Source organism: Miniopterus schreibersii (genome assembly GCF_964146895.1).
Source record: "Miniopterus schreibersii genome assembly, chromosome: 7".
Classification (NCBI taxonomy): domain Eukaryota; kingdom Metazoa; phylum Chordata; class Mammalia; order Chiroptera; family Miniopteridae; genus Miniopterus; species Miniopterus schreibersii.
Window position 1 is genome coordinate 24,267,833 of NC_138108.1, and position 26,495 is coordinate 24,294,327.

The window sequence follows — 26,495 nt, forward strand, 5'->3', positions numbered from 1 at the left end:
TCAGCAAGGCTGGCCTGTCGGAGTTTCGGGTGCGGACGAGGCGCCCTGGCCTGGTCTCCCGGGCGTGCTTCTCACCACAAGGCGCCGAGGCGCACTGAGGGCGCCCTCACTTCTGTGCCGGGTGGTCTGGCTGTGTCCGGGCGGGGGCCTGCCCATCCCCCGCCGCACCCCTGTCCGGCGGCCTGCAGGCTGCGAGCAAGGGTTGGCTCCCGGACGCGGCGCCGGGAGCGGGACCCGCACGGCTGGGCCGCAGCCCACGCGGTGGCGCTGTCGCGAGAGGGCGCCTCTGCTCGGCTCTGGGCCCCCCGCAGTGACCCGGGCCCGGGGGGGTGACAGGGCCCTGACGACGACGCGTCCAGGCCGCGGGGTTCCTCGCCACCACCTCGTGCCCGGGGATTGGCGATGGGACCGACCCCCTCCACCGGGCTCGGTGTTTCCCGACTGAAAGCGCAGCGCGTCTGGAGCGAGACTCGGGGTCCGACCCCGTCGCACCGAGTGGGGGCGGGGAGGCAGCGGCCGCTCCTTTTTCTTCCCCCTCTGCCTCGTTACCCCGGTCTTTTAAAAGTTGATTTCTATTTTTTAAAAACTGGGTTAGCAGGGCAGTCCTCCTCTCAGCGGGCTGCGGAAGGAGATCTAGCTATTAAACTCTGGGCGCGCGGAAGATTGAAGGGGTCCGGGAGTCCCGTGGGCGGCGATCAGTGTCGCCGGAGTCGTGCTCCGAGCCCGCAGGCGCTCCGCCTTCCCGGGCCTCCCATCCGCACCTCAGACCAAACGACTTCCCTGGCTCCGAGGCACGTCCCTTCCTTCCCTCTCCCGGGGCGGGCAGAGCTCATCCCGGGCGCCCTGCCTCATCCCCTTCGTCCGGGACCCGCAGCTCCCCGGCCGGCCTTCGCGCGTCCCCTCCCGCCCTCTGGGCCTCCGCCTGGTCTTTTCTCCCGGCCCCCTGGGTCCTCCGGCCTCCCGGGGCTCGGCTCCCCGTCTAACTCGGCCTAGTTGCGCACCACCCCCGCCCCAAGTAGTCGTCTCCCCGGGACTGATCTCCGTCCAGGCCGCAGAGCTCGTTCCTTTGGGGATGGGAGGGGGACCTCCGCCGCCCCTACCTTAGGCGGCCCGACGGCTTCCTCGCCGCTCCGCCCCCGCCGGGCCCGCGGAGCCGCGGCGGGAGCCAGGAGTAATTTATCTTTGCCTGGCGCGGGTTGGGATTTGTCCAGCTCCGATGCCAACGAGGAAAGCGTGCGGATAACGAAGTAAGTGTCCCCCGCCCCCTGCGCTCGGGTCAGTCCCCCGACACCCCGGAGCAGCCTGGGAAAGGGCTCGAGCCCACCCTAGTCCATCTGGCCTTCTAGGCTTGTGCTCCTCGGGTCATTCTGGCCCCGGGCCCTCGTCCACTTGGCGCGTCCAGTTGCCAATCCAGGCCCGGCGCAGTGAAGTGGTCTGAGAAACTGCTGGTCGTCCAATTCTCCCCGGACACTTCGCATCGGAAATTTGGCTTCAGAGCTGGTGTTGGGTTCATGTGAATGAAATGATTCCCTCCCACCCTCCTCTTGCCCCCCAGCAGAGCAAGCCCAAGGCGGGGTGGTGGTGTTGGGGGGAGGGGGGAGTGGGGTAGAGGCCGGCCGGTGTCGGTACCTACGAACCCTCGAAGGGTTTTGTGGTCGACGGTTCCCATCGTTTCCCCCCTGGACGGCACGCGGGAGTGGCGGGGAAACGCGGCGCAACTTCCCTGGGCTCTCTAAGAGGCAGCGCACTGCCGGGGCCTCGGTGCCTGGGTCACTGGACTTGAAATCTAGGGAGCCTGGGTGTGGATGCTGGACCTTCAGAGGCCCGCGTGGCCCAGCAGAGAGCCGGGGTCCTATGCGTGGCACCCGCACCCGCACCCGCACCCGCGCCCGGGCAGCTGGGCCTAGGCCGTCCCGCGCGGGCTTTGGGGAAGGCAGGCTGGTGGGGTCCCGAGCTAGCGCGGCAGGACCTGGGCGTCCGGAGACAGAAATCAGGAAATGCTGTCAGTGGAAGTGCAGGCCGTGCAAGAAAGGGGAGGCCTGAGAGGAGCTGGGGAGAGAAGGGAGAGCGTGGAAATAAGCAAAAACACGCATATTTAAGCTCTGCGTATAAAGATCCGTTGATTTTTAAAATAACAAATCTCAGTGATTATGAAAGACAAGCGACCTTTGACTAAATGACAGATAAAAAAAAAAAAAAAGTTGGGGGTCGGGGGGAGGGGGGGAAAATTTGAGTAGGTTCCCGACAAAAAACGTCAGTGAGAAGCCGGGAGATGAAAAGTCCCCCAGTGAACTTTACGCTGTGAGCGCTGCAGCAAACTAGCAGACAGCGGACAAAAACGCATTCTGGGCCAGATTAATTTTTTAAAAGTCACTAAAACCATTTCTTTTCTTCAGTATGATTTTGTTTTTACAATGTTTGGAAATAAAGCACTTGAGGAGTACGAAACGAAACCAAACAAAACTTTCGAATCATCATAATTTATTTACTGTTTAAAAAAGAAAAATCCCAGGGAAAGGTAAAAATGCTTAGAAATTTCTTATTGTCAAAATTAAACATGCTGGAAATAACTGCTTACTTCAGTTGAAATAATATCAATACAAAAACCGTGCAGTGTCAATATAAAAGCTTATGCAATCTGAACCATAAAAAGCCTTTATTAAGGACAAAAACTCAAGGGGGAAAAACCACACACATCGGGCATATGTTATATCGTAAAACGTCTTAGAATTTCCTTTTCTTAGATCGAAAGAAATTTGTAAAATGTGTTACTAAACATAAGTCTACATTCAAAAGACATTTCTGGTAATAATTCCTATTATTCAACATGTCCCTTTATGCTAAATGTCATTTTAAATATTTTGAGCTCTTTGCCCAAGACGATAGATTTGTTCCCTATCAAAACCGGACAAGAGGGACCCCCAATAAAGAGAAAAACAGTGAATTTAAAAGCGCATGGGACCTGAAAACAAACTGGCCGCAGTGGACACTTAATTGTACTTAATTGTATACTCTATTTAAATCACCCTTCTCGGGGGTTTAATAATTTAGAATCAATAGTTCCCTTCAAAACATAATCAAATATTTATGCTTTATAAAATATTAACCGATGAGCCACACAGCTGTGTTGTTTAGAGAGCGTGGCTGCGGTCCCGCGAGCGCGCCGTGGACACGAGCCTGCGAGGCTGCGAAGTGATCCTTCGCAAAATGTAAATGACCTTCAGACAGTGTTGTTTATAAAATAGCTCATTAATGACTTAAGATCGAGTCGCTCCAACCATTCACATCATCAGATATAATAATAGTGACGAATCAGACGGGACAGATCCTGGCTAAACCACTTGCGTTTCCCCCCAGGAGGACTGAGGACCTCGTATCGCCAGTTCCTCCGAGTTTCTGGACGTGGATCCGGAGGAGGGTTCCCGGCCCGACGGGAGGTAAGGAGCCGGCGTCGCCGTGGGCGCGGACAGGCCAGGGAGGAACGCGCCCTCCGGCCCTCGGAGGCGGGCTCGGCCCCGCCGCCGGCCCCGTCGGCCTCCCGCTCGACGGCACAGTCTGCGCGCGGAGGGAAAGTTTGTCGGTCAGACTTACAGTTCGCTTCTTTGCAGCCAAAAACCCAAAAAAACCCCAAAACCCTTTCAGCTGCCGCCGCGAGCTGATTTCCTCGAGCCACTTTTCTCTTTCCCGGACTGGAACGGTGCGTTCTCTCCGACCGGTTCGCGTGGGGAGGCGGGTGGGGTGCGGTCTAAGGAATAAAAAACCGGGGGTGAAAAACGCTGCTTGAATCCCCAGGGCGGCTCCCCCGAGTGTTACGGCTCCTCCGCCTTCCTTTCCCCGCTGGCTCCACCGCCGCCCGAGTCGCCTCCGGCTTCTCTGAAACTTGGGGGGGCGGCGCCTGGGTGCGGGGTTCTCGGGAATCCGGGCGCTGAGACTCAGGCCAGGGGCAGGTTTCGCTTCTGCGACCCTTTCTGCTCCGGAGGCTCCCCCGCCTCCAGGCTCCTACTTTTTAGGGAACAGCTGCGCGCACGCGGCCCACCCGGTGGGCGCGACGAGGGGACCCCCGCGCGGCGCAGGGCTAGGCGGACGCGACCTCCCGCGGCGGGGGCGCCCCTCCAGCATCGCCAGCGCTGCCCCCGGAGAGCGTTTCCGAAACCGGATTTAGTTTGGCCCTCTGGCGCCGCCGTACCGTCAACGCTTCTTAAGGGGGACTGGCGTCTCCGGCAGCTAAGCGGTGGGGGGAGTCCTCGGGGTCCCGGGGGCGAGGAGGGAGAGCCCGGGTGTGCGGGGGAGACAGGAGGGGCAGCCAGCGGGGGGCTCTTCACCGGCCTCGAGGCAGGCAGGGGAGCGTCCACGTTCCCCGCCCCAGGTCGGGGCGCCGAGAGTCAGCCCGCGCGCAGGGCGTCTCGCGGGGGCAGCGGCTCCTGCCCACGTGCTTTTCTTTAAGGAGGTCGCGCGCCCAGGCGGGACCTCAGGGACAAAAGCGCGGCCGGAGTCCGGCCCGTGCGGCGAATGCCCGCGCCACCTTAAGCGAACGCCGCGGCCGGAGCCGGGCTGCAGCCGCGCGAGTGGGCAAAAGTTTGTGGCTCAGTTACGCCTCCGCCGGACCAGCTGGAGACGCCCCCGCGCGGCCCCCCGGGGACGGCGAGGCTGGGTCCGAAACCGCACGGCCCTGCCCGCGCTCGCAGCCCGGGGCCCGAGGCGCCTGGGGTCGCGGGAGCCGCAGCCCCGCAGCCGGAGGACAGACAGCCCCACCGCCCTCGCCGCCACCTTGGCACGGCCTCGGGGCGGCTCGGGCTGCACCGCTGGAGATGTCGCCGGCGCCGCGAGCGCTCCAGGGACTTCATCCAGGGATGCTCCCGGCTCCGCGCCCCCGACACAGCTCTCTCCCCCGTGCCACCCGCACCTCGGCGGGCAGTGCCGGTGCTCCTGCCGCTTGGGACGCCCGGGCCATTGTTCTGGACCCGCGACCGAGCCGGCTCTGAGGGCGAAGCGGCCTTCCCTGCGCGCGCGGCGGTGCGGCGGCCCGGCCGGCCGGCTCCGCGCCGAGGGGGAGCTCGCAGGCGCGGGGAAAAGTTGCTCGGAGGGGCGGAGGCGGTGGGTGGTGGGCGGAGGCGGTGGGTGGGGGAGGCGATAGCCCTCCAATCTCCAAAGTCGAAAGTACTCGGAGCAGTTAGCAGACCCGGATCCCAGGCACCGCGGCCGCCTCCTGCGCGCTGGGCTGCGCCTCCTCCGGGGACCAGGCAGCCGGCGCCCGCCGTGTGCCGCCGCCTCCGCGCCGGGACGAGCGCGCCCAGGGGCTGGGCGAGGCGGCCGCACCCAGGACCCGCGCGAGGAGGAGGGGGAGGAGCAGACCCCGGCCCCGGCCCCACGCGTGCGTGGGAGCGCGCAGCGCCCGCGCGGCTCGCGGTTCTCGGTCGTCTGCGCTCCGCCGCCCCGCGCGGTCCTCGCCCCGCGCTCTCCCACCGCGCCCTCCTCCCCCCGCTCCCCGCTCCCGTCCCCTCTCGCCCGTCCCTCTGCCTCCACCGCAGCCCCGCCGCTGCTGGGTCGCCGGGCTCCCAGCGATTGATTGATTGATGTTTAATTTCCTGCCAGGCGGGGCCCCCTCCCCCGGCAACCTCCCCGGCCCTCCTCCCCGCCCCCCGCTCTCCCTCGCGGCGGTGGACCAGTCTGGCTCCGGTTTGGATCCCCCCCCCTCCGGCCCCCATCCCGAAATAACCCAGAGACTTCCCCTGCCCCCACCCCAAATTATTATTTTGAAGGCGCTAGATCTGGGGACGGCAGGGGGGAGGGGAGAAATCGGAAACCGAGGACAACCCAAAAGGACTCACTTTGCCTGATGACTCAACGCAACTAATAATCATCTCCCTCTCCGCGCGTCTCTCTCCGCGGCTTGTCAGGGAGTCTGGCTCCGGCTGCTGGCGGCGGCGGCCTAGGGGAGCGGCTGGAGGTGACAGCGCGGGCGGCCCCGCGTCTGCTCCCGCGCGCGGCCCCGGTCCCCGCGCCTTCCCGGCTCGCGGTGCCACGGGCCTCACGGCGCCGGCCGCGCCTCCTCGGGAGCTGGCCGCCGGCGGAGCGGCAGCCCGGCCGCCGCTGCTGCCTCCCGGTGCTCAGCCCCTTCTCTCCAGAACCGGTCTCCTTCCCGAAGGTGTGAAGGGTTTTTTCCTGCCTCCTCTCTTCTCCCCTCCTCTGCCGTCCCCTCCCCCGCTCGCTCGGGTGCCCCTTTAGAGGAGCCCTCCTTTCCCTCTCCTCCCCCCTTCCCCCCCAATCACCATCCTCATAACAACCATCTCCGCGCTAGAAGACACCCCGACCCAGGACCGTAAACGTTAGGACCTGGGGAGAGGAAAGGGGAGGAAGTGGAGAGAGGAAGCCTAGGAGAACCCCGCGAGGCAGAGCACCAGAAACTTTCCACCCTGGATTCTCTACTTTTGCTCCATGGACAGAGCCCCAGCCAGCCAAGTTACAGACAGACCGTGAGCAGTAAGTACGCAGGGCTAGGGCTCCCGCGCCGCGCCCGCGCTCGGGGACACCCCGCGTCCGCCTCAGCGCCCTCCCCGCGGCTCCCACCCTCCGGGGCCGCGGAGCCGGAGCCCGGGGCGGGCGGGAGAAATTTTTGCCCGCAGCCCTCGGGTTCCGACTCCGCGTCCCTGGCGTCTCTCCCCGCATCTCCCCTCTGCCGCCCCTGCGCTGTCTCCTGGAGCCGCGGCGAAGCGGCTTCTCCCACTGCGAGGGCGCAGAGCGGATTCCCAGCGCATCTCGTTGTGCGGGTTCCTGCTGCTCGGGGTGGCAGCGACAGTGTGAGTGCCTTTTCATCAGGTGTTTCCCTCTCCTCCGCCGCCCCCCAAAACGCAAGGGGTGCCGAGATCTGCGGGCTCCATGAAGAGAGTGCTGCCAGCCAAGCGACCCAGAGGAAAACTTTTTGGAGAGACTTAAAAATTGGGTTGATAAAGGCACCTAATAATTCAAATGCTTTTAATTTTTTTTTTTTTTTTTGCTTTTGGGTTTTATGCTGAAGACCTTTAAAAAAATTACTTAGGATCGTGTGAAGATGAGCGTTCCAAAATCATAATTGTAGCCCCCGCCTTGTGATGAAGGTTATTCTGGAGGTTATTCTGGTGAATACCTCCAAATGTTTCTGGATGCTTATTGCTGTGGAATTGGGGTTGGTTTTGTGCAAATATGTGTGTGCCTCAAGACTGGCTCGGTAAAGGTGAAATGCAGGGATTCGAGGGGTCCATTAGCCAGGCCTTGGGCTCCTGCCCCACCATTAACCGCGCGGGCATCATATGGCTCATTTGGTTTCTCAAAGACTTGTGTGCATCCCCCAACCCCTCCTTGAGTCGGTGAGAGGCCTTTTTCTGAAGTTCACCTCTTCCACAACCACGACCCCCAGACGCTGAAGCTGTGGCACCCGGGAACAGTTTATGCCAACCTGTTCCAATGGACCTGCCACTTCTGGGCGCCCCTGGGTGCGGGCCCCGACGTTGTCACTGAGGGATAATTCCTGGGAAACAGCCGCCGTAGGCTCGCGGCCCGACACGCCCTGGGCTTCCTCTGGGTAGCCCCGTGCAGGGGTGGGACCCGCTCCGGGCTGCGGCCCCTCGGGCAGCGTGGGAGGAAGTTTGTGCGGCTGCGGTGCGTCGCTTTGCCACTGGCCTGAACGTCTATCACGTGTGTGAGCGGTTTTCCCTCTTTTTTCTTCCCTCCCCTTTCCCTCCCCCCCGCCCCCTCCCTAGGTCTCTGCGCGTTTTATTGCGACCTGCCGGTGGGAACTTTGTCTCCGAGTCGGAGCAGCATGGAGCGGCGGAGCGAGAGCCCGTGTCTGCGGGACAGCCCCGACCGGCGCAGCGGCAGCCCCGACGTCAAGGGGCCTCCCCCGGTGAAGGTGGCCCGGCTGGAGCAGAACGGCAGCCCCATGGGAGCCCGCGGGAGGCCCAACGGCGCCGTGGCCAAGGCCGTGGGAGGTAACAGCCCCCGGCGCGGAGGCGCGCGGCGCGCGGCGCGGCGAGAGTGGCCCGGGTGTCAGGGTTCAGGTTGATTAGGCCGCGTCGCGGTGTAGGATTACAGGAAGTGAGCTCCAGGTTGCCAAAGAATGCCCCGTCGCCTCTCACCTGGAACTGGTAGCTTCATCTCGAGTTAAAACAAGAAAGTGGTTTACCCAGAGGGTGGCATTTTTTGGGCACTTTGCCACTGTGTGCTGAGGTGTTGGCAGGTTTATGTCACAGCCAGCTAACTGTTTCTAGATTTTCCTAGAGAGCTTTTTAGTGATTTAACTCTTTTGCTTTGCCTCAGAGTATCTGTTGTGGGATGAAGTTAAGTTGCATTCGCTTTTGTAGACCAGCCTTCAGTCCTCGGTCTAGTATAGGAGCAAGAGGGTTGTTACTTTGTAGTTAGGACAGTGCTTTGAGACAGCTGAGTAACCACCGGGAATATTTCCTGCCACATTTCAAGTGTGAAATAAAGAATCATGAATCTATCAGGCCCTTAAAAGGCTTTCATGCTACTGTTTCCTATAGAGTTTAAAGTCATATGCGTTTGGAACTTTGTTAGGGTCCTTTCCAAGAATTTAATATTATTTAAAGATAGTCTTTTGTAGTTGTTTTTTTCTTTTTCTTCTTACTACTTAAACATCTTTTTAAAAAGTGGTTAGGAAAATAATTTTATAAAATGAAGATATGCAAGAAGTTTAAACATTATTGAAATATTTTGAGATTTATATGCCATTTGCCAGTTGTTTTTTAAGAAATAAAATGCACAATTTTACATGGTATGCAGTTTTAGTGTGTTTGGGATAAATCACTAGTTTGACTTTTCTTTGCTTCTAAAGTTTTTCTTTGTCCTAAAAATTTCAGCAGTAGCCTATTTAATATAATTCTTTACATTAGCCCGCCTGTAATGATACAAAACCCTGGCAAAACTTAGTGATAAGTTCCAACCCCAGGTTCTAAATAGCCATAGCATGTATTTTGAAGTAAATACTTAACATGTTTGCTCCGCTTTAAAGAGTTTAAATACAGGCATTTTATAAAGTAACATGATATTATTTTTACTTATTTTGCTATTGGTGTCTTCATGGTAGACATTCAGGATGGTTTGCTTTAGTTCCTTATATTAATCATCTCCCTTGAGAAGCACTCATTTTCACAATTTTTAAAGCTTTAAAAAATTAGTTGGCTATAGATTGTAGCTTACATGTCTTCCATTTTAGGGGCTTGGGGACATACTTTAATGAAGCAAAAGAAAACTTGATAGTTCTGTGACCCACTTTTAAAAGTGGTATTTATTAATGTGTTGTGTCTTGAGCCTGGAGCAATAACTTTAGACTTTTCATATCCTTTTTTCATCTATGCATGTGAGAAAGAAAAATATATAGTGACTGTGTTGGAACTAAATGTGAGATAATATGATATGTGCTGATAATGTTTGATTAAAAAACTTTTACATATCCTTTGAGGAGATGTGTTCTCAAAGCGGCCTTATGCATAAAGAAAAAATGTAGACTTGAACTTTTGGTTTCTTTCTGAAGACTTAATAAAATTCACTAAATTGAGAGAAGTTTTTAAATATTTTAGAATATAATTGTTAAAAATTGTGCTTCCCTAAGCAAGTTTTATTTATATCATATTGAACTGTGAAAATAAAACAACTGCCTAGTATTGATGACCAGGGCTACCTTTAGTGTAAAATAGTAGTTGCTTTTCATGTTTTCCAAGACTATAATTCACATTTGACCACTTATTATAAATTTGATATAAACTAAAATTATTAAGTCCTGGTGATGAATGATAGCTTTCTTTCAACAAACTACTTTTGTCACTTTTTCTGAGCTTTAACTGCATTTAGTAATAGCAAATATCTTACTAGCTGCTTCCCAAACTGAAAATAAAGATGACATTATTTTGTCTCAACAATTACCATTTATAATATTTAATAGGAAAGTGGTTGAAATAGTTTGCACATGGTGGATTTTTAAAGATTTTTAAAAAGAAATATTTTACTCTATATAGCACAGTAGGTTGGAAAGATTTTAATTTAGAAAGCTTTAAAATGTAACAACTAGAACATAAAATTTCGATAATACAAAGTTTTCTTATTGAATGTTAATGATTATGTTGGGGATTTAAGTTTATATACAGTAGTTTCTAAATGTGCATTGAAATGTTAATAATTTCATTTTCTTGTAACTTTTAATCATGCATAGATTGGAGAAAAGCAAAGCTTTTAAAAATGCACATTCTAAATTTAAAAAATGTTTAAAATATATTCTTAGCAGTTTTTCATACTTGACTTTTTTGAACATAGGGTAAATAAAAAATAGGTTATATTTCTATCACCCTGCCTCTTTTTGTTTAAATTTTCTTTATGAAGCAATACAATAAGCATAGACAACTTCAAAAATATTTATAGCTCTGCATTTTTTATTATAATTTTCATATCTATTAGTCTTGTAAATGTTGAAAAGTTGCTATAATAATGACTGTAATGTGTTTTAAAAATAGAGCTCAAAATTTGGGAAGATGTATTTGTTAATCTATAGTGATTTTAGGGGGCTCCCCCTTAAAATATTAATTTAGGGGAAATTATTAAGTTAATTGGCTGCTCAGTAAAACGGCAGTTTATCTTAATGCTTCTGATAAACAGCGAGTGGAATAAATGTTTCTGAGCGCATTGGTTGCAACAGTAAATTTTATTGCTATTCTACTTTTTTAGGGAAAGAGAGAGTTTGCCTTATTTTAGGGTCTGGATTTAACTAGTTGCGGTGGTAGATGTGCTATCACAGCCTTCCAGGTTGCATTTTAATAGGGGACTTAAAAGTTAGTGCATTGTTTACAATGTGGTTAGCTCTAGACGACTGTAAGAAAGAGGCCAATTTTGCCTTGTCTTTCCAACACTTTCTAGGATGTTTTTGCTCTTATCTAAGCAGTGTTTTAAAGCATGTATGTAATAAAGTATAAGTGCTCAGGTGTGTATGACAGTCAGCTTTTATAGAAGGTCCTCAGAAAAAAAAAAAAAAAAGAGAGGCTAATATCTCTTTAAAAAACATATGAAGGCCGGGAGAGAGTTTAGAGCAAGCAAGAGCACCGTGGTGTTGACAGCTTTATATCCCTGCTGGGTAACATTCACTTACTAGAATTGGCGTCCCCTGTCAGCTAGTAATTCACTCCATAAGGATCCTGAAAAAGGATGATTAATGGTGGGGAAATTTATATTTGTAAAATTGGTGATTAAAACTTACAGATCTATTTGAAGATTTAGAAAAAGAAAAGATTATTAAAGGAGACGGAAATAAGAATCAGATGATCCCTTTTTACCACCCTTTAGCATAAGTACCTAAAATGTTCCGCGACGTGTAAGGCTCCGGCCACGCAACCTGCAGCGTAAAATGAAAGTGATGCCAATCAAGTTTCCAGAGGAGCAGGGCCTGCTGCTGCCCCCGGGCTGGGCTGCGGAGAGTCGGGCCAGTCCTGCCTCAGCGTCAATAAATTATCGTACTTCATTCATTGTTAACAGAAGCAGTTTCATTTTTTAGTGTTTGGCTTAATGAAGAACTTTCAGACAGCTTTATTTAAACTGAATGAACAGTGCTTGAGTATAGCAGATGGTGTATTTGCTGATAGGAGGCATTAAACATCAGAAACCTCTTTGATATTTTTCATTTTCCTGTGAATTTTGATGATTTTATTGGTGTTAAATGTTCTAGATTTTAGGAGAAAATGTTTAATCACTGGGAATATCTTTTAGAGAGATTGGCTTTTTTGGGGGGGCGGGTTGGAGAATTCATTTTTTAAAATAATTTAATTTTGTTAAAGAATCATCTGTTGAAGTTATCTTATGACTAGGTGACCGGAATTAGACCTGTTCTTCTTGTTGTCAGGCAGCCCTTCCAAGAATATAACTCTTGTTGCAAGGAGGGAAAAAAAGATTATTCAATGCACACTGATGTACTCACAGAGGAAAGCAAACATGGCCCTGATGGGTGGGCAGGGCCTCGTTCGGAGCTGAGCACTGTCTACAACAGCCCTGCGCCTGATTGTCTGCATGTGGACCGTTCCCTTTCCATTGAAAGCAAGAGGCACGCAGCTCAGGTCAGGTGCAGTCAGCACATTAGCAGTTGTGGAGAGACAGCTTCCTTTCTGACAGGAGTGCAGATATGCAAGAGAATAGATACTGATGCACTGAAATGTGTTGAATATTTAGAAATTTAGAAATGTACTGTCAACGTGGGGAAAATGAAGAAAAGATTAAATTCATTTTAGCCAAGGATAAACACCATAATGCTTGTAGGGAGGACCCATGTTATTACTTCAAAACAGAAAAGATTGTATTTCCCTCTTCCACTCCCTCCCTTCCTCCCCCCCCCTTTTTTTTAAAGGGTTTAAGATCTATTTAAAAAATAGAATGAACTTAGGCTCTGGGGTCATCCAGCAATCTAGCACGTCCCCTGTAGTTTTGCTGAGGTAGAAAAATAGCCCTTTTCTAAAGTGTTTTTCGTCCTTGGCCTGTTATTAAAATAAAGATATACTTGGTTAAAAAAAATATATGCAATGGAACATACACATTAAACAGAACATAGGGTATCCGCCCCTCAAAGTCCGGAGCATAATTTGATGTTTGAAGTAATTTTGGAAGCCTTACGTTCCATCAACTGAAACCCAGTGACCATCATATATTCAAGATCGCCTGCAGTGAAGTGTGCGCGTGTGCGTGCGTGTTGGAACCACATAGGTGTCCCTTAAGGCGTCCCGTGTTTCAGCCCCTGCAGAAAACAGCAACATCATCCTTTCCCAGGGGTCGTGAGCAGCAGAGTCAGTCTCTACATTTTGGGCATCCTGTGTTCAGTTTTCTTTCCTTTTTTGACTACCTGTGGGGAAGGAAACAGACTGATCATCATTTAAGGAATATGAACGAGTTATTTTAAGGATATGGAAATTAGTTTTATTCCAGGTAATTATTTGGTGATTATTTGGTATATATGGCAAGCAGTCAGGCTTGGTGGTTACACTTTGATAATTTATATCCCTTCTTTATTTTTTAAAAAAATAATTCAGTGTAGAAACAGTTTATATGCCTGTATCAAAAAAGACATTAAATTAATAGGGCTAGATGAATTCCAAATTGTATTATTTTCTTTGGTCTTTTTAGAGGTTTTAGGTTTCTGTGGAAGTGAAAATGACCAATTTTCTCATCATTAAAACGTTTCTTGTAACAAATAATCTCACATGGAGTGCATACAATGTGTGCGTAGTTTGTTAAATTTCAGGAAGCCAAACTTTATCCTACATAGCATGTAAATAAGTAAAAAGTCCTTTATATTCTTTTATCTAATAAGTAGTCTTTTTTTTTTAACCTATATAACTAATGTATGGTAACATAGTAGTTTTTACTATCTTCCTTACATGAATGCTGAGATACAATGGCATTTTGGAACATATTTAAAGATGAAGCATTTGACAAAAGTTGTATGTGTAACAGTTTGTCAGTGAAAAGTGACAAGTGGGAAATGACAAATGAAATGTTGGCATCATCACTCTTTATTTTGATAAAAATGTCTCAATTTGCAGTGATATAATACTGTTTCATATTATTTCATGAGTTGTGTGAGATGCATAAGGGAAATTTAGATTTTGTGAACGGAAAATTAGCAGCCCAAACTCTCTTTTCAGAGGCTTTGGCAGCAAGTTCCTCCTCCCCCAGCTCCCCAAGAATAAGAACAGCAGTGAAATGTTGGATCTAACCCATACATTTTACATTTTAACTCATTATTTTTTGAGAAAGAAAGAAAGAAAGGGAAAAAAAAAGAGCTGAAAATGGTTTCAAGTAGGAGACCTTTATGCTTAGCTGGAAAAATGAAGAAGAGAGTTTGTCTTTTAGTTTTCATTGTTCTCTTGGTAGCAATTGTAAAATGAGTGATTTCCCTCTGCTGGCTAGGATTGTACGGAGCCTCTCTCACTCCCAATCCCCACTGCTCCTCAGCATTAATTTAGGGTGCCAGTAAGGAGAGCTGTGCATTCCTTTTATCTCCAAGTGCAATGGAGATTTGAAAATGTCTATGTGTTAAAAATGGATTTTTATATACAAAGGATTCATCATCCTACCACTTTCGGGTAATATGATAGATATTTCAAAGTCAAAGTAGACGGCCCTGAGTGGAACTGAGGTTTGAGTTAAAACAAAAGCCAGTTGCGGACTTACAGATTTCCAAAAGAGCACAGACGTAGCAGCCTCTGTCGTGTGCTATTTTCCATTTTCTGAAGTCACATTGCTTCCCTTATTGTCAGTGATCAACCAAACATTTATTTTCTTCTTTCACATGAAACAAGCCCCATAAGTACTTCATGCTACACAGTGTTCGTGTAAAAATGTTCCACGGTGGAGTTTTCAAAATCATGGAACTCTGTAGAATTTTTGTTTTGTTTTAAATTGACAGAATTGTTTTGCTGTTTAAGAGTGAGGGACTTAAAAATTGTGGTAAAATCAGTATAATTAAGTGGCAGTGAAAGGCTGCATCAGAAATTATCTTTTACAACTTGTGCTTTTTGCTTCTCATTTCCAAAGTTTTACTTATTCCAGATTTTTAAAAATCTAGGCAAAAATGACTTTATCTGGAGTAAATGTGCCTTAGATATATTGTCAGTTGGGTTTATGGCATATATTTTTTCCATTTTAAGTGATTTTTATAACTTATAAAATAAACTAGTGAGTATAGTAGTTACTGGTTTGACAAATGCTTAAAATAAAGAAAAAAACATTAATAGACATTTCAAGAATTTGAACCTTGAAATAAAGTTATGCGCAAATTATGCCTGTCTTGTATTGTACTAAGAATAATCTTGATTTGCGGTTATGACACCTTGGGATAATAAAACTCTGTGGGAAGTATTGAATTTCTATTATAACTGCTCCCAATATTATTACTGTTTGCTAGTGTGTAAGGCAGTGTGGTTTTGCCCGTAACTAGTTGCCTTATCATTGGAATGGAGTTATATCTTACCACAGTGGGTTATTAAACTGTAACATGGGAGCAACAAAGATCAGAAAGTTAAGGGGAGACATTGTAAGCTGCCATTTAGGAAAAGGGCTGCGTTTCCCATCAGACAGGTTGGTGTCCACTGAGGGCTGCACAGTTGCTGAAATGTGCTCAGCAGCCTAGTGATTTTCTTTGTTTTGTTGAAGATTTGCACAGGTATGAAAAGTATTCATAGAGACTCTAGTTAGAGCAAATGCTTCCCAAAGCACTAAGATCTGACAGAGGTGACTTACATGTTTTATAGAAACAATTTGTACTTCATCATATTGAGCATAGAGATCTCTTTCTTTCTTTTAAAAATATCTTTGACTTGCTTTTGTATCTGGCTGGAAAGTAAGCGTATCAGGTGTTTTTTGTTTTTTTTTTTAATAATTGAATAAAATTGATTTTCAAATTTCCTTATTATTTCCTACATTAAAATTGCATACTTTTATTGCATTCTTTCCAATTATTTATACATGTAAGGAGAGGCAAAGTTGATAGCTTAGTAGGAAAATGCATTCATCTCAAAATTCTTCAAATAGTGTTTTCAAAACATTTTTTTTCTTTTTTGGTTAATAGAACAAGAACTTTTCTTTGTCATAATCCAAATATGCTAAGAGAGCAGCATGATAAATGTCTCTTTAAGTGTCGTAGTAAAAGAAAATGACTTGCCTTCTGAGGCAGTGGAGAGTTTATGTTGTTTTGGACCCATTTCCCAAGCAGTGATCGAAAACAGATTACAATAACAATTATACAGTCAGAAGATGCAATATCCATTTCTGTTTTAATTGAGTGAAAGAATAATAAAAACATCGTTAAGAAACATGAGGTGGACCTGTCACATAATGTACAAATTTTTAGTCTTGAAGGAGATGCAGAATAACTGAAGTGCTTTCCACTTACTTTGTTGTGTTTATTAGCTTAAATCTGTTTTGGGGAAGGACCATTCGGTTCTTGCCCCTCCCTGGGAAGTTCAGAGAGGAGCCCTTGGGAGGTGGTTGCTTGGGAGATATTAAAAGTGCTCACTGATTCTTATCTTCAGATACACTTTGAGAAGGGATATCACATTTTCTGATATTGTACCTGAGGTGTAACTATCTTTTTTTTAACCTATGTAAATGGAAATAAAAAGTAATGAATGCTGCTCTTGTTATAGAACGCTGTCCAGTAAAGGGTTAGGTGTGGTCCCTGGGCCTGCTGTTCCTCCTTCTCTGGAAATCTTAACCAGGCTGAAGGGGAGGGAGAGAGTTGAAAGTGAGTAATGACCACTCTTGTTTCTTCTCGGCACACATGGGGCTGTGGGAGACCCCACGTTTCCACGTGTCCGTATTACCTGACATTCACTCGGGTACATAGACTCTCACCTGAGATGCATGGGCTCTGGCCTCCATCTGCAATCACTGGGACCATTAAATTGATAATCCTTCACATTGCTGAGCTTCCAGCCCTCAGTCCCCAGAGTGGAGCTTTTCAGCAACTTGGAGACAGCTGGCCGGCAGCAGCCAAAATCAGTGGCTAGTGTTCTTTCACTCGAGGCTGTGTTTCCTAGTGTATTCATAGAAACTGTGAGCTTCTGGAAACTTGGGTGATGACAGTGGAGTCAGCCCAGATAGTGGAGTTAACCTCTGCTCACTGTGAGGTTACTGAAACTGCAAATAATGCTGGCGATCAGAGCAGCAGCAGCCCAAGGAGGGAGTCTGTTGACAGTTATTGGAGAATATTTCTATCCTCTGTAGCTAAGAGTTGTCTTGGGGTCAATATTTAAAAACCTTTCTGAGGGTGGCTAAAGGAAAGGAGTAAGGCAGGCAGTAAGCCCTTCCCGTTGGAGGTCTCGTAGTCCCAAACTGTCCCAAGCATAATCCGCCTCAGAGTGAAATTTATATCAAACAGCTCAAAAGGCTTTAAAAAAATTCAGTTCAGAGAGTCTAGTTAATAGTGCTTTCATTAAAATACTTTTGTCAGCAAAGGGTTTTTCAGTTTCAACATTTACATAACCTAACAGCATTGACGAATGCCACGAGCTTTAAGGGTTTTTAGTGGTTCTGTTTTTCCTGGACTTTATAATTTAAACCTAAACATTAATTCTGGGTGGAACTTGGCATAATGTCTTCTTGCCTTGGAGGGAATTTTTGTTGTACAATAAAAAAAAGTATTTTTTTTTTCATACAGTCACCTTCTCCATGTCTCCCCTCCTCCAAGTAAATAGCAGTTAAATAGTCAAGCTTTTAAAAGGGCTTATTTAATTCAAAAAAAGGAGTGATTATTTTAGGTGAATTTAACAATTTTCCATTAGTTCACATTGCAAACTAGTGCTTTTGATATTAACAAGAAAGATCTGTGAGGCTGATAATGCAATGAAAATATTTTTCCTCTCTCATATACTAAAATCACGTGGTAGAACTTTTTATAAAATTATATTTGATCACCCTTGAAACTTTTAAGCCAGTTACTTGTCTTCTTTATTAGAAGCCGAGAGACATAACAAATGCTTTATTTTATGTCACCTGAAATGATAACGTTGACAAGAAGGAAAGATGTCGGAATCTCACTTTTAAGTAATGAAGCAACTGTATTTCCCAGTATTAGTTATTTTGGAAAACATACTTAAACTAGGATTCTTAAAGTGACCTTTTCTATATATCTGTATTATTAAACTATTACAGGAATCTGATTACAAGGTAATTGTGAAATTAAGAAACAAATGCGGAAACCCGGCAATCCTACCTTGTCATCATTTGATACCCAGGGGGTGTGGGGAGTGCTGGGGAAGGCACATGCCTGGAGAAAGGCCTTCACCCAGGACGGGGCTCAGCCGGCTACCCCTGAAGCTTTGCCTCACTTTCAGCTTACGAGGCTCCCTTCAGACAAGATTGTGTCCTATAGGTTTGGCAGATGTGCTATTAGAAGACCAAACACCCTTTATTATTGCTGAGGGTGTATAAGAGGAGCAAATTGTTCTCCGAAAGGGAAGTTATTACACATTTAAGACCCAAGTAAATGCACTTTACAAGGGTAAATAAGGCGACCCTGATTTTTTTTTTTTCCTTTTCAAATGAATCTCCAGGTAACGTTTAGGAAAACTAACTCTATTTACAGGCTCATTCATATAGTCAGTTTGAGCCTTAAGCACATTTTTACAGCTAACATATAAATCTCCCCAAACTGGAGCTTACCATTGAAAGCCTGCCAATACTGTCACAAATGGTCATTAGTTCCCAAGAGAGTTTAAGGAGAAAAAGAGCTGTCGGAGAATGCCGCGGCTTCAGTAAGAACCATTTGGAGGCACGTGTATTTTTTTTGCCGCCATGGCAGAACTGTCTGGGGACCCACCTGCACGTGCAGGATTGATAGTGTCCATTCTCCCATGGAAATGTATAGAATTCCAATTAGCACAGGGTCAGAGTATAAATGTACCTCTTTTCACACTGTTCCAAGTGGTTAGTGGAAAACAAGCTGCAAAGTAATTCCCTTGGCCCCCCAATAAAAAGATTTATAGCAAAATAATTCTCAGCTTCATAATGGGACTGTTGTAGGTTTGTTTGATATTTATAAGACTGAAATACAGTCCATGTACCCAAACTAAGCATTTATTGTAAACAAGTTAACTGCCAAGAGCTTATATTCTGTCAAACATAATTATATTGAAGATTGATGTAGAGCTTGAAAGCTAGTTTGAGGGAGACAGTTCTTTCTCACCAGGAGAGCTTCTCCTGAGAGACAGCTCCTTCCTTCCTTCCTCTGACAGGACTCGGCCGAGGTGTCTTGCTCGCAGCCAGCCTCTCCTGTATATACAGTCAACACGGGCTTGCTCTTTGAAACCTTACCTGTTTGTGATCCTACTTCTGTTACCAAAATAAAGAAATGAACTTATATTCATGGAAACTGTTAGGTCTGGTGTCTCACGATCTTTATCCAAATCTCGGCTGAGATGGCCTCCCACCCGTGACGGGCAAGGCCTCCTTGGCCACACCAAACCTTGAGTTCACACACAAACCTGTGTTACGCCCCAAAACGAACCCCTTTCTACTTTAATGTAGTTTGAAAAAGCGTCTTAGACCTGTCTTTCTGTTATTTTGTGTTGAGCCTGTGAGATTAGACCTATTTTGACACTGTTGCCTTTTGGGAGAAGGGGGAGAAATTACACTAATATGCTTCATTTTGTGGCTCGGAAATTATTATAGAATCAAAGAATTTATGAACCTAGGGAATCTAAGGGGAGTGAAATCTTTTTGAAATTAAGATGTTTTATATCTGGGATTACCCCAAATTTAAAATGGTGTAGTACTTTTCTAGGGCTGTTTTTGTTTTTTTGCTTTAAGGAAGATACTTATTTTAAAAAAAAAAATTAGATTTATTTTGTTTTAGGAGACAGATCACTTTGGGCTTTGAGTGACACTTCTCAAGCGTAGTTAAAACTGGAATAACACTCCTCCTTTGGCTGGGTGGTATTCTTTGGGTAATATTAAGGATGAATATAAGATTTTCACTGGATTTATATGGCCTACATGGTCTCAGGTTTTTAAAATACTAAATACTAAATTTTCTTTTCAAAATTATATAAATTATAAAGTGGATGTCTTGAAATGAAAAAAAAAAAAGATACTCTAGTTTTTTCTCTTCTGTTTTTCTTATTTAAATAAAAGTTATAAATTACACAGGTACACCTGTACTTAAAATATCTTGTGTGGGGTGCAGTCCATCGGTGGGGACCCGAGTCTCCCCAGTCTGAGAGCTGGGCTTTATTAACTTCATCTCAGTCACAACAATAACATCCTATGTATTGCAATCCCGAGATCTCAGTGTACCCTAGGGAACCGCCCAGTGCACACTATGACTTTCACTTTCTTGCGCTCTGCTCCGGTTCTGTTCCTTCCCTCCTCCCAGTGTTACCCCTTTCAAGAGCTTGGTTGCTACCGCATCTTGGTGGCGGCGTTTGCCGGGTACACGGATGAGAGTGGCTATTAGTGGTTGGGAAAGGATCATGATGGCTGCCTGTCTAAGCTCAGCATTGTGAAATCTGCATTCCTTTCACAGGGATGATTTTTACACATCTATTAACTATCCATACATGTTTTGCTGCTTGAACCCTAAATATAGACAGTAAGATTTCCTTTTGTAAGGGAGAAAGCCTTTTATTTTTCACTATAAAAACCTTACCTTTTCAGGGTTTTATTTGATAAAAATCTCTCCACTCTAGTATGATTTCCTTTGGGACTTTGCACCAGTGTTTGATCTCAATTTTTAATAATTTTGGTGAGTTAAACTCCCCAAAGAAAACATGCTTGTGCTATGAAATATTCCCACTAGAAATCTGGGTAGTCTTGTCTTATTGAGAGCCGAGTGCTTGATTCCTTTATTAATTCCTTGCTGAAGAACCTCTGTACAGTTAACCTCTCCTTAACACTACACTCGAGAAATTAATCAAGGGTTTTTTTAATTTTAATTGTTAAATTAGACAAAATAACATTTAGTTGGAGCTCCAAACCTGAGATGATGAAGCACATGGTTGTATAAAGCCAATTTTATTGACTCCCTTTTGACTTACGGGACTCTGATTTGCAAACTCCTTTTCCAGAGAGGGTCATGAGATTGAGGAGAGTGACAAATACATCTTCACTCAAATATTGTTTAAAAAATTATCCTCTGAGATACCTCCAGAATCAGGTTTTACTTAATGGAGGACTGAAATCCTGATATTGATGAAATGTGGTATAGTCCGTTTAACATGTCATTGAGTCTCACCGCTTACTAATGTATGCATTTGTAACCCTCTGTGAAAGAAGCTCAGGAATTTAGTGTTGAACTAGGGGATGCTGAACAGTATGCCACATGTTTGAACTCTCCCGTGGTATACAAACTTGCATATTCCACTTTCTTTAAAAAATTTTTTAAAAAAAAATCTGGGATCAGTAAACATTTTGTCTCTCTCTCTCTGGGGTTATTTAGAAAAGATGCTGCAGCCCTTCCAAGTCAGACTTGGGCAGGGCTGCGGGTAAGACCCCCAGGGTTCCAGGGCGTGCACAGTCACGGGGCACAGGGGCACAGTGCTGCTGGCCACTTGAGTCATACACCAGTCAACTGCAATGCCTTCCAGGTGGTAAACCGACAGTTTCTGTCAGCAGTGGTTGTGCACAGCCCCGTGGTCTGGTGTGCTTCCCCTGGAGGACATGGGTTGAGCTCCTGAATCCACTTCTGTGGACCATTTCTCGGAAAGATTTCCTTGTGTGCTGATGCTGAGTTCAGTGCAGTGGAGCCAAAGTGATGTGGACAAGCTCAGCCACTAGGGAGTCATGGGAAAAAGCCAGAACCGACACTACCTATTAACAGTTGTTATTAATGTCCAACTGGAATTAGCATTTTGTTAAACCAAGCCGACAGTTATTTTAGGCCCGATCTAGGTCGGGCTCAGGGGTGGAAGGAGAGTGCAGGCTTAGATCTAAGTCCAACCTGCATTGCGTGAGGAAAAGGTGCCCGCTCATTTGTTAACACGGCATTTGTGACATCAGGAAATTTAGTTCCTTGAGTCAGGCAGGCTTGCTACGGCCAAGTTCCCAGGGGGAGCTCAGGCACGCACCGTGCCTTCCGTGGGCCCGTGAATCCTGTTCTGCAGATTGCCGGGCCACCTGGATCTTGCCACCACATTTCTGTAACGAGACCTGGAGTTTACCCTTCGTCCTTCAGGGCTGACTTAGTTTGAACTGTGATCTTTCAGTTTGGGGGCAGGCCTGGAACCGCAGTTCTGAAACACGAGATCCACCTTCCTTCTCTACCACTTTCCCTCCAGTTTGAGACTTTGGGGTCATAAGCGAGAAGAGGATCGGAGGAGTTCACCCTGCCAACCCCGCCCTTGGGTCTACCTTTGTTCTTCTTTCAAAGTTAAGATCTGCCTCAGGGGCTGCAGAGTAGCTTCTGGTTCTAGTAGAGGGAACTATGAGAATAAAATATTTCTTGATAATCTTATCCCCTCCACATCCCACTTCCCGACAGAGGGCGAGGCATCAAGGAGACGTATTGTTGAAACTTTAGTTGGAGATCTAATCTTGAGATACAAGCTACTGGGTGGATCCTGAATGAGCATGGAATAGAATTTCTGCTTATTTTTCTGGGAGTTTGTCCCTGAGAGTGACTATTAGGCAAAATCTGCCTTCTCCATAATCGTAGAATAGACTGTGTTTCTCCACCTGTGAAAGACCCAGGTCTTCAGCTGCCAGCCTCTGTCTCAGCTCCTGCTTCCTCCTCAGTAAAAGTTAAAAACAAGACCACAACAAAAACAAATGAATGAATCCTCCGTTGAATCTATAGTTCACAAGCAAAGGATACAGAGGAACTTTGGAAAGTGGAGAGGTTTAGAAGAGCCTAGAGCACCTCTGGTCCACCTATGGGTCTTTGCCCCCCAAAGCTGTTGCCTTCCCTCATCCCAAAACTGGCGATTACATGTTTTTATTTCATGATCTGAGAGTCTTTCCATTAGAAGAAGTTAATGTGGGATACAGTGTGTTTCTTTGACAATGAAAATATATCTAAGGAGATTAAGCACTACTAAAGGGCCAGACAAGGTTTAGCATTTTCTGTCTGTTTGGAATTTTTGAGCTTAGCCCCCAGGGGAATGGGTGGCTGGGGTGGAATGCGGAGCCTCTGGCTACCACAGCCCAGGGGGTTGGGTGCCTGGGAGAGGACAGTAGGGGCAGAAAAGCAGAGAGTAGGACAGATATATTTGATCTGTTTGGAAATTTTGCCTGAGACCCCAGGGAGGAGATGCGGGACACCAACTCTATTCTTTCTTTCTGTTTTTGGTTACAATTCTTGGTGCTCATCCTTGCTTTTATTGTTTTAGGGTAGGAGAAAGTGCCTAGAGGTTAATATTGGCAAGTTATTTCTCTTGTTGTCTGTGTGACTGTGACGGGGGGGGGGGGGGGGGGGGGGGGGAGAGAATATGAGGCTATATAGCAACTAAGTTGTTGTTTTGTTTTTCTAGTAAATTTGCAATAAGAAATGATAGTTGCCACCCCTCACTCCTTTCTCTCCCAGTTCCCTGGAAGCCCCTGTATTATACAGTTGATTTGGTAGAATTTGTTTGTGTTTCAGGGTTTCTATGACTTATTGATGTGGTGGTTGCCAAGTGTGGTGCTTTACTCCAGGTTCAGTTTTATACAAAGAACAGATATGAGAAGGTCTGCCCTGAAGCCTAACTAATCTTCAGTTAGCCCTGGGACCTTCTCAGTGATAGGACCAGATATACTGGCAGCCACAGGGGAGGGAGTGGGCCCTGTCCCTGTCCCTGTCCCTGCCTTCCTTTCTACTGGTGGTATCAGGAGCCCTTTGAAAGAGAGAAGGGCTAGTCTCCTATTATCTCAGACTGGCTCCTGTCATTCAGGGGCCAGATCCAAGAATGAGGGTGGACCCAGGATCCAAAGGGGCTGCGTCGGAGGCTGGAGACCACTCCCACCCGCACTGAACTGTGAACTTTTGTTTGAGCCTTTCTGTGTCTGTGAGGAACTGAAGGTAGGAACCCTGTTTGGTTCCTCTATGCCCAGCACAGTGCCTGACATGTGGTAGGCCCCAAAAAGGTGAATTCACTTATATGCAACGCAGGCCACCATTGGACATAGCAAGCAGGGAAGGGTCCTTCACTAAAAGGCCAAGCCTTTAGACTCCTGTGGGTGTGGGTTTGAGAGTGTTGTTTTTGACTCCCAAGAAAGCAGAATGCCTGGGTTTAGAGGTGGAACCTGAACTGCTCTTCTTTTGCCCCACCCGGTTTCTTTGGGCATGTTACTTAATTTTTCATCGCTTTTGTTTCATTGTCTGTTAAATGAGAATAAGACTAACCCTCTCACAGGGTATATGTGGGGAGAAAGTACAGGTACAAAGATGCGTTAGAGTGCTTGATGAGTTAGGAGGCGCCGTGCCGGGGAGAGGCTGTTTGGTGTCCTAACTTGTGTGGGAGGCGTGGAATCCTGTCACCTAGACCTGCTGCCGCCGGACCTTCCTTCGTCTTGCGTTGTGGGGTTAGACACCGAGAGCACTGAAGAATATTATTCCTCGGGTCCCTTTCATGACAGTGTTGAATTTCCAGAAAGCTTGAATTGTTCTATAAAATGAAAGAAGGGGGAAAAAGCCTTTCCCTTATGAAAGAAGTTGGATTAATATAGTTAGAAATAAAACAATAGCCTCTAATTTGCTTGCTGACACAGAGACGATATCATGCTTGATTTTGGAGTTTCACCAATAGTACACCTGTCCTCGGGACTCCTAAGATCTGGAACATAGAGACAAGGTAACTGAGGAGCATTCCGAAATGCTCAGGACAATCATTCAGTTGTCCAAGTTACAGTTTCTGATGGATTTATCCTGTGTTAGAAAAGTCATTGTACATGCTGGTGTTTGGCAGATTGCTTAGAACAGCTCTGTCAGATAGAAAGAAAATAGGAGACACGCATAATTTTAAATGTTCTAATAGCTTCCTTAAAAAAAAAAATAAAGAAAAAGGTGAAAATAATTTAGTAATGTTTTAACTCAGTGTATTCAGAATATTATTTCTATATCAGTTAATTTTTAAAACTTATTCATGGTATATTTATTTTCATTTCCTTTTTGGTAGTAAATTATTGAAATTGAGTGTGTATTTTGCACTTACAGCACATCTCAGTTCAGGACTAGACACATTCCAAGTGCTCAGTGGCCTCGTGGTTGGTGGCTGTTGTATTGGACAGGCAGCTTTAAAGTGTGATGCTCTTAACACTTTTATCATTTTGCAGTGGTGCACATTGACCATTTCAGGCCATTATTATTTGCATCTTATAAAATCAGGGCACTCAGTGATTATTAGTAACATTTTTATTATGAAGAAATGCTTTTTAGTAAGTATCCTGAGCATTGATTGTGGGACCCTGAAAAAAATTATTCACCTTTCTCTCCCTCTCTAGAATGGTGTTAATACAGATTTTGAAAAAAGAAAAGCAAATATGTTCCATTGTCTGAGGGCTATCTGTCAGACAACTTAACTAGGTTACTTTGTTAAATCCTCACAGCTCTGCGAGGTAGATACTATTATTTGCGTTCTGCCTAGGGGGACGTTGAGCCTCAGGGAGGTCAAACCAGTGATCTCAGGCCATTCCCTCAGGTAAGGCGGGGCCGGGCCGGGATTTGATCCCAGAGTTGCCTGCCTCCTGACTCAGCCTAGGCACCACCTTCTTTAGCCACCGCCCCAGTGTCTCTGTCCTCATGGCGGTGGGGGTGAGGATCGGGTTGACTTTTTATAATCACGTACACTTCAGGCATCATGTCGTAATGAAAACGACCATGTGAGCGGCATAACCACTGACCGTTGGAAAGGCATTTTTCTAGCAGAGTGTCTCATGCTCGTCTCGCCTCTATGACAGCAGAATTCACCACACATCCCAGTCGTCAGAACGACGCGTAACTTCTGCCATGGCTGCGGCTCTGGGCCTGTCCTCTGGATTGAACTACCTGCTTTCCTCCTGCAGTTGTAAAAGGCTTAGTGCGGCTTACGATCAGAAGGTTCAAAGGTCTCTACTTGGTCATCTGGAAATGGGTCTGCGCTACAGTCAGAAAAGTAATGCCCTAAGCTCTCCTAAGCTCTCCGTAGATGGCTAGAGCAAGGGTTTTTTTTCTTCTTGATTATTTCTAAATTTGTTGTAAATGCATTTTAGTTTTACATCGCTCTTCTTGTATTGGAACTTATCTTAAAATTTTTCCCATTCTTAACTTATTTTTTGAAGTGCTTTCCAAACACTCTCCCTGTATTTTCATCCATTGGCACGTTTTTCTTTTTCTCCCCCCCGCCCTCCCTTTTTGCCTGGAGAGAGTGGGGGGACCAAATGGATAAATATATTTTGTGGCATATATTTTTACATATCCTTTCATGTTTTTTTCCCTCCCCCGGAGTTGCTCTTTTTTAAAGGTTTTAAGAGCCTGTACCTTTATTTTCCTCTTCCCCACACTTGACCTCAAGTGTGCTATATTTTTTATCTTTTTTGTCATTGTCGCTAGAAATTGAATCTATTTTTTCCTGTCTTCCCCTTCTTTTGTAACAGTTGCATTTCATTGTAAAAATTTCATAGTTGTTTAGAATGATGAAAGTCTAGTAAAGAGGTACATTCTTTTTTTGATTAACTATAACCTGTTTATGATATTCTTTGGTTTCTCATACGGGCTTTCAGAACAAACCTATTGTACTCTTCTAGTTAATATTGTTTTATTTTATAAGTTACCTCAAAGTCCTTGTTTTTTTTCTTTTTAATGAAGCCAGTGATACATATGAGGGATAGGTGTTTGCTTTTTGACTGTAAGGAGTTGTGGTCATCATGTCAGATGGCAACTGCTTTCTTCAATCGCTGAGCTAAAATGTTGAGGAGAGATTTCGATCATTGACACTTTCAAAATATAAGGCCCTACGTGGAGTAGACCCCTGTGCTTTAATGTTGTATTTCGTATCTGAGTCATTGAACTGTTAATATTACTTTGA

At 46.3% G+C, this 26,495-nt stretch overlaps 1 protein-coding gene across 2 annotated transcripts in view; it reads left to right on the top strand.

The window, feature by feature from the left end:
- Positions 1–1,207: 1,207 nt before the first annotated feature.
- Positions 1,208–26,495, top strand: part of SATB2 (SATB homeobox 2) — a 177,296-nt gene continuing 152,008 nt past the window's right edge. The window contains exons 1-3 of one of the 2 annotated variants that reach the window (XM_081142484.1): positions 1,208–1,247; positions 3,358–3,437; positions 7,737–7,964. In XM_081142484.1, coding sequence (XP_080998610.1) covers positions 7,796–7,964 — 169 coding nt within the window. In that variant the 5' untranslated portion in view covers positions 1,208–1,247; positions 3,358–3,437; positions 7,737–7,795. Of the gene's footprint in view, positions 1,248–3,357; positions 3,438–6,324; positions 6,481–7,736; positions 7,965–26,495 lie in introns of those variants that run through there. The other variant, XM_081142483.1, reaches the window with a different exon arrangement.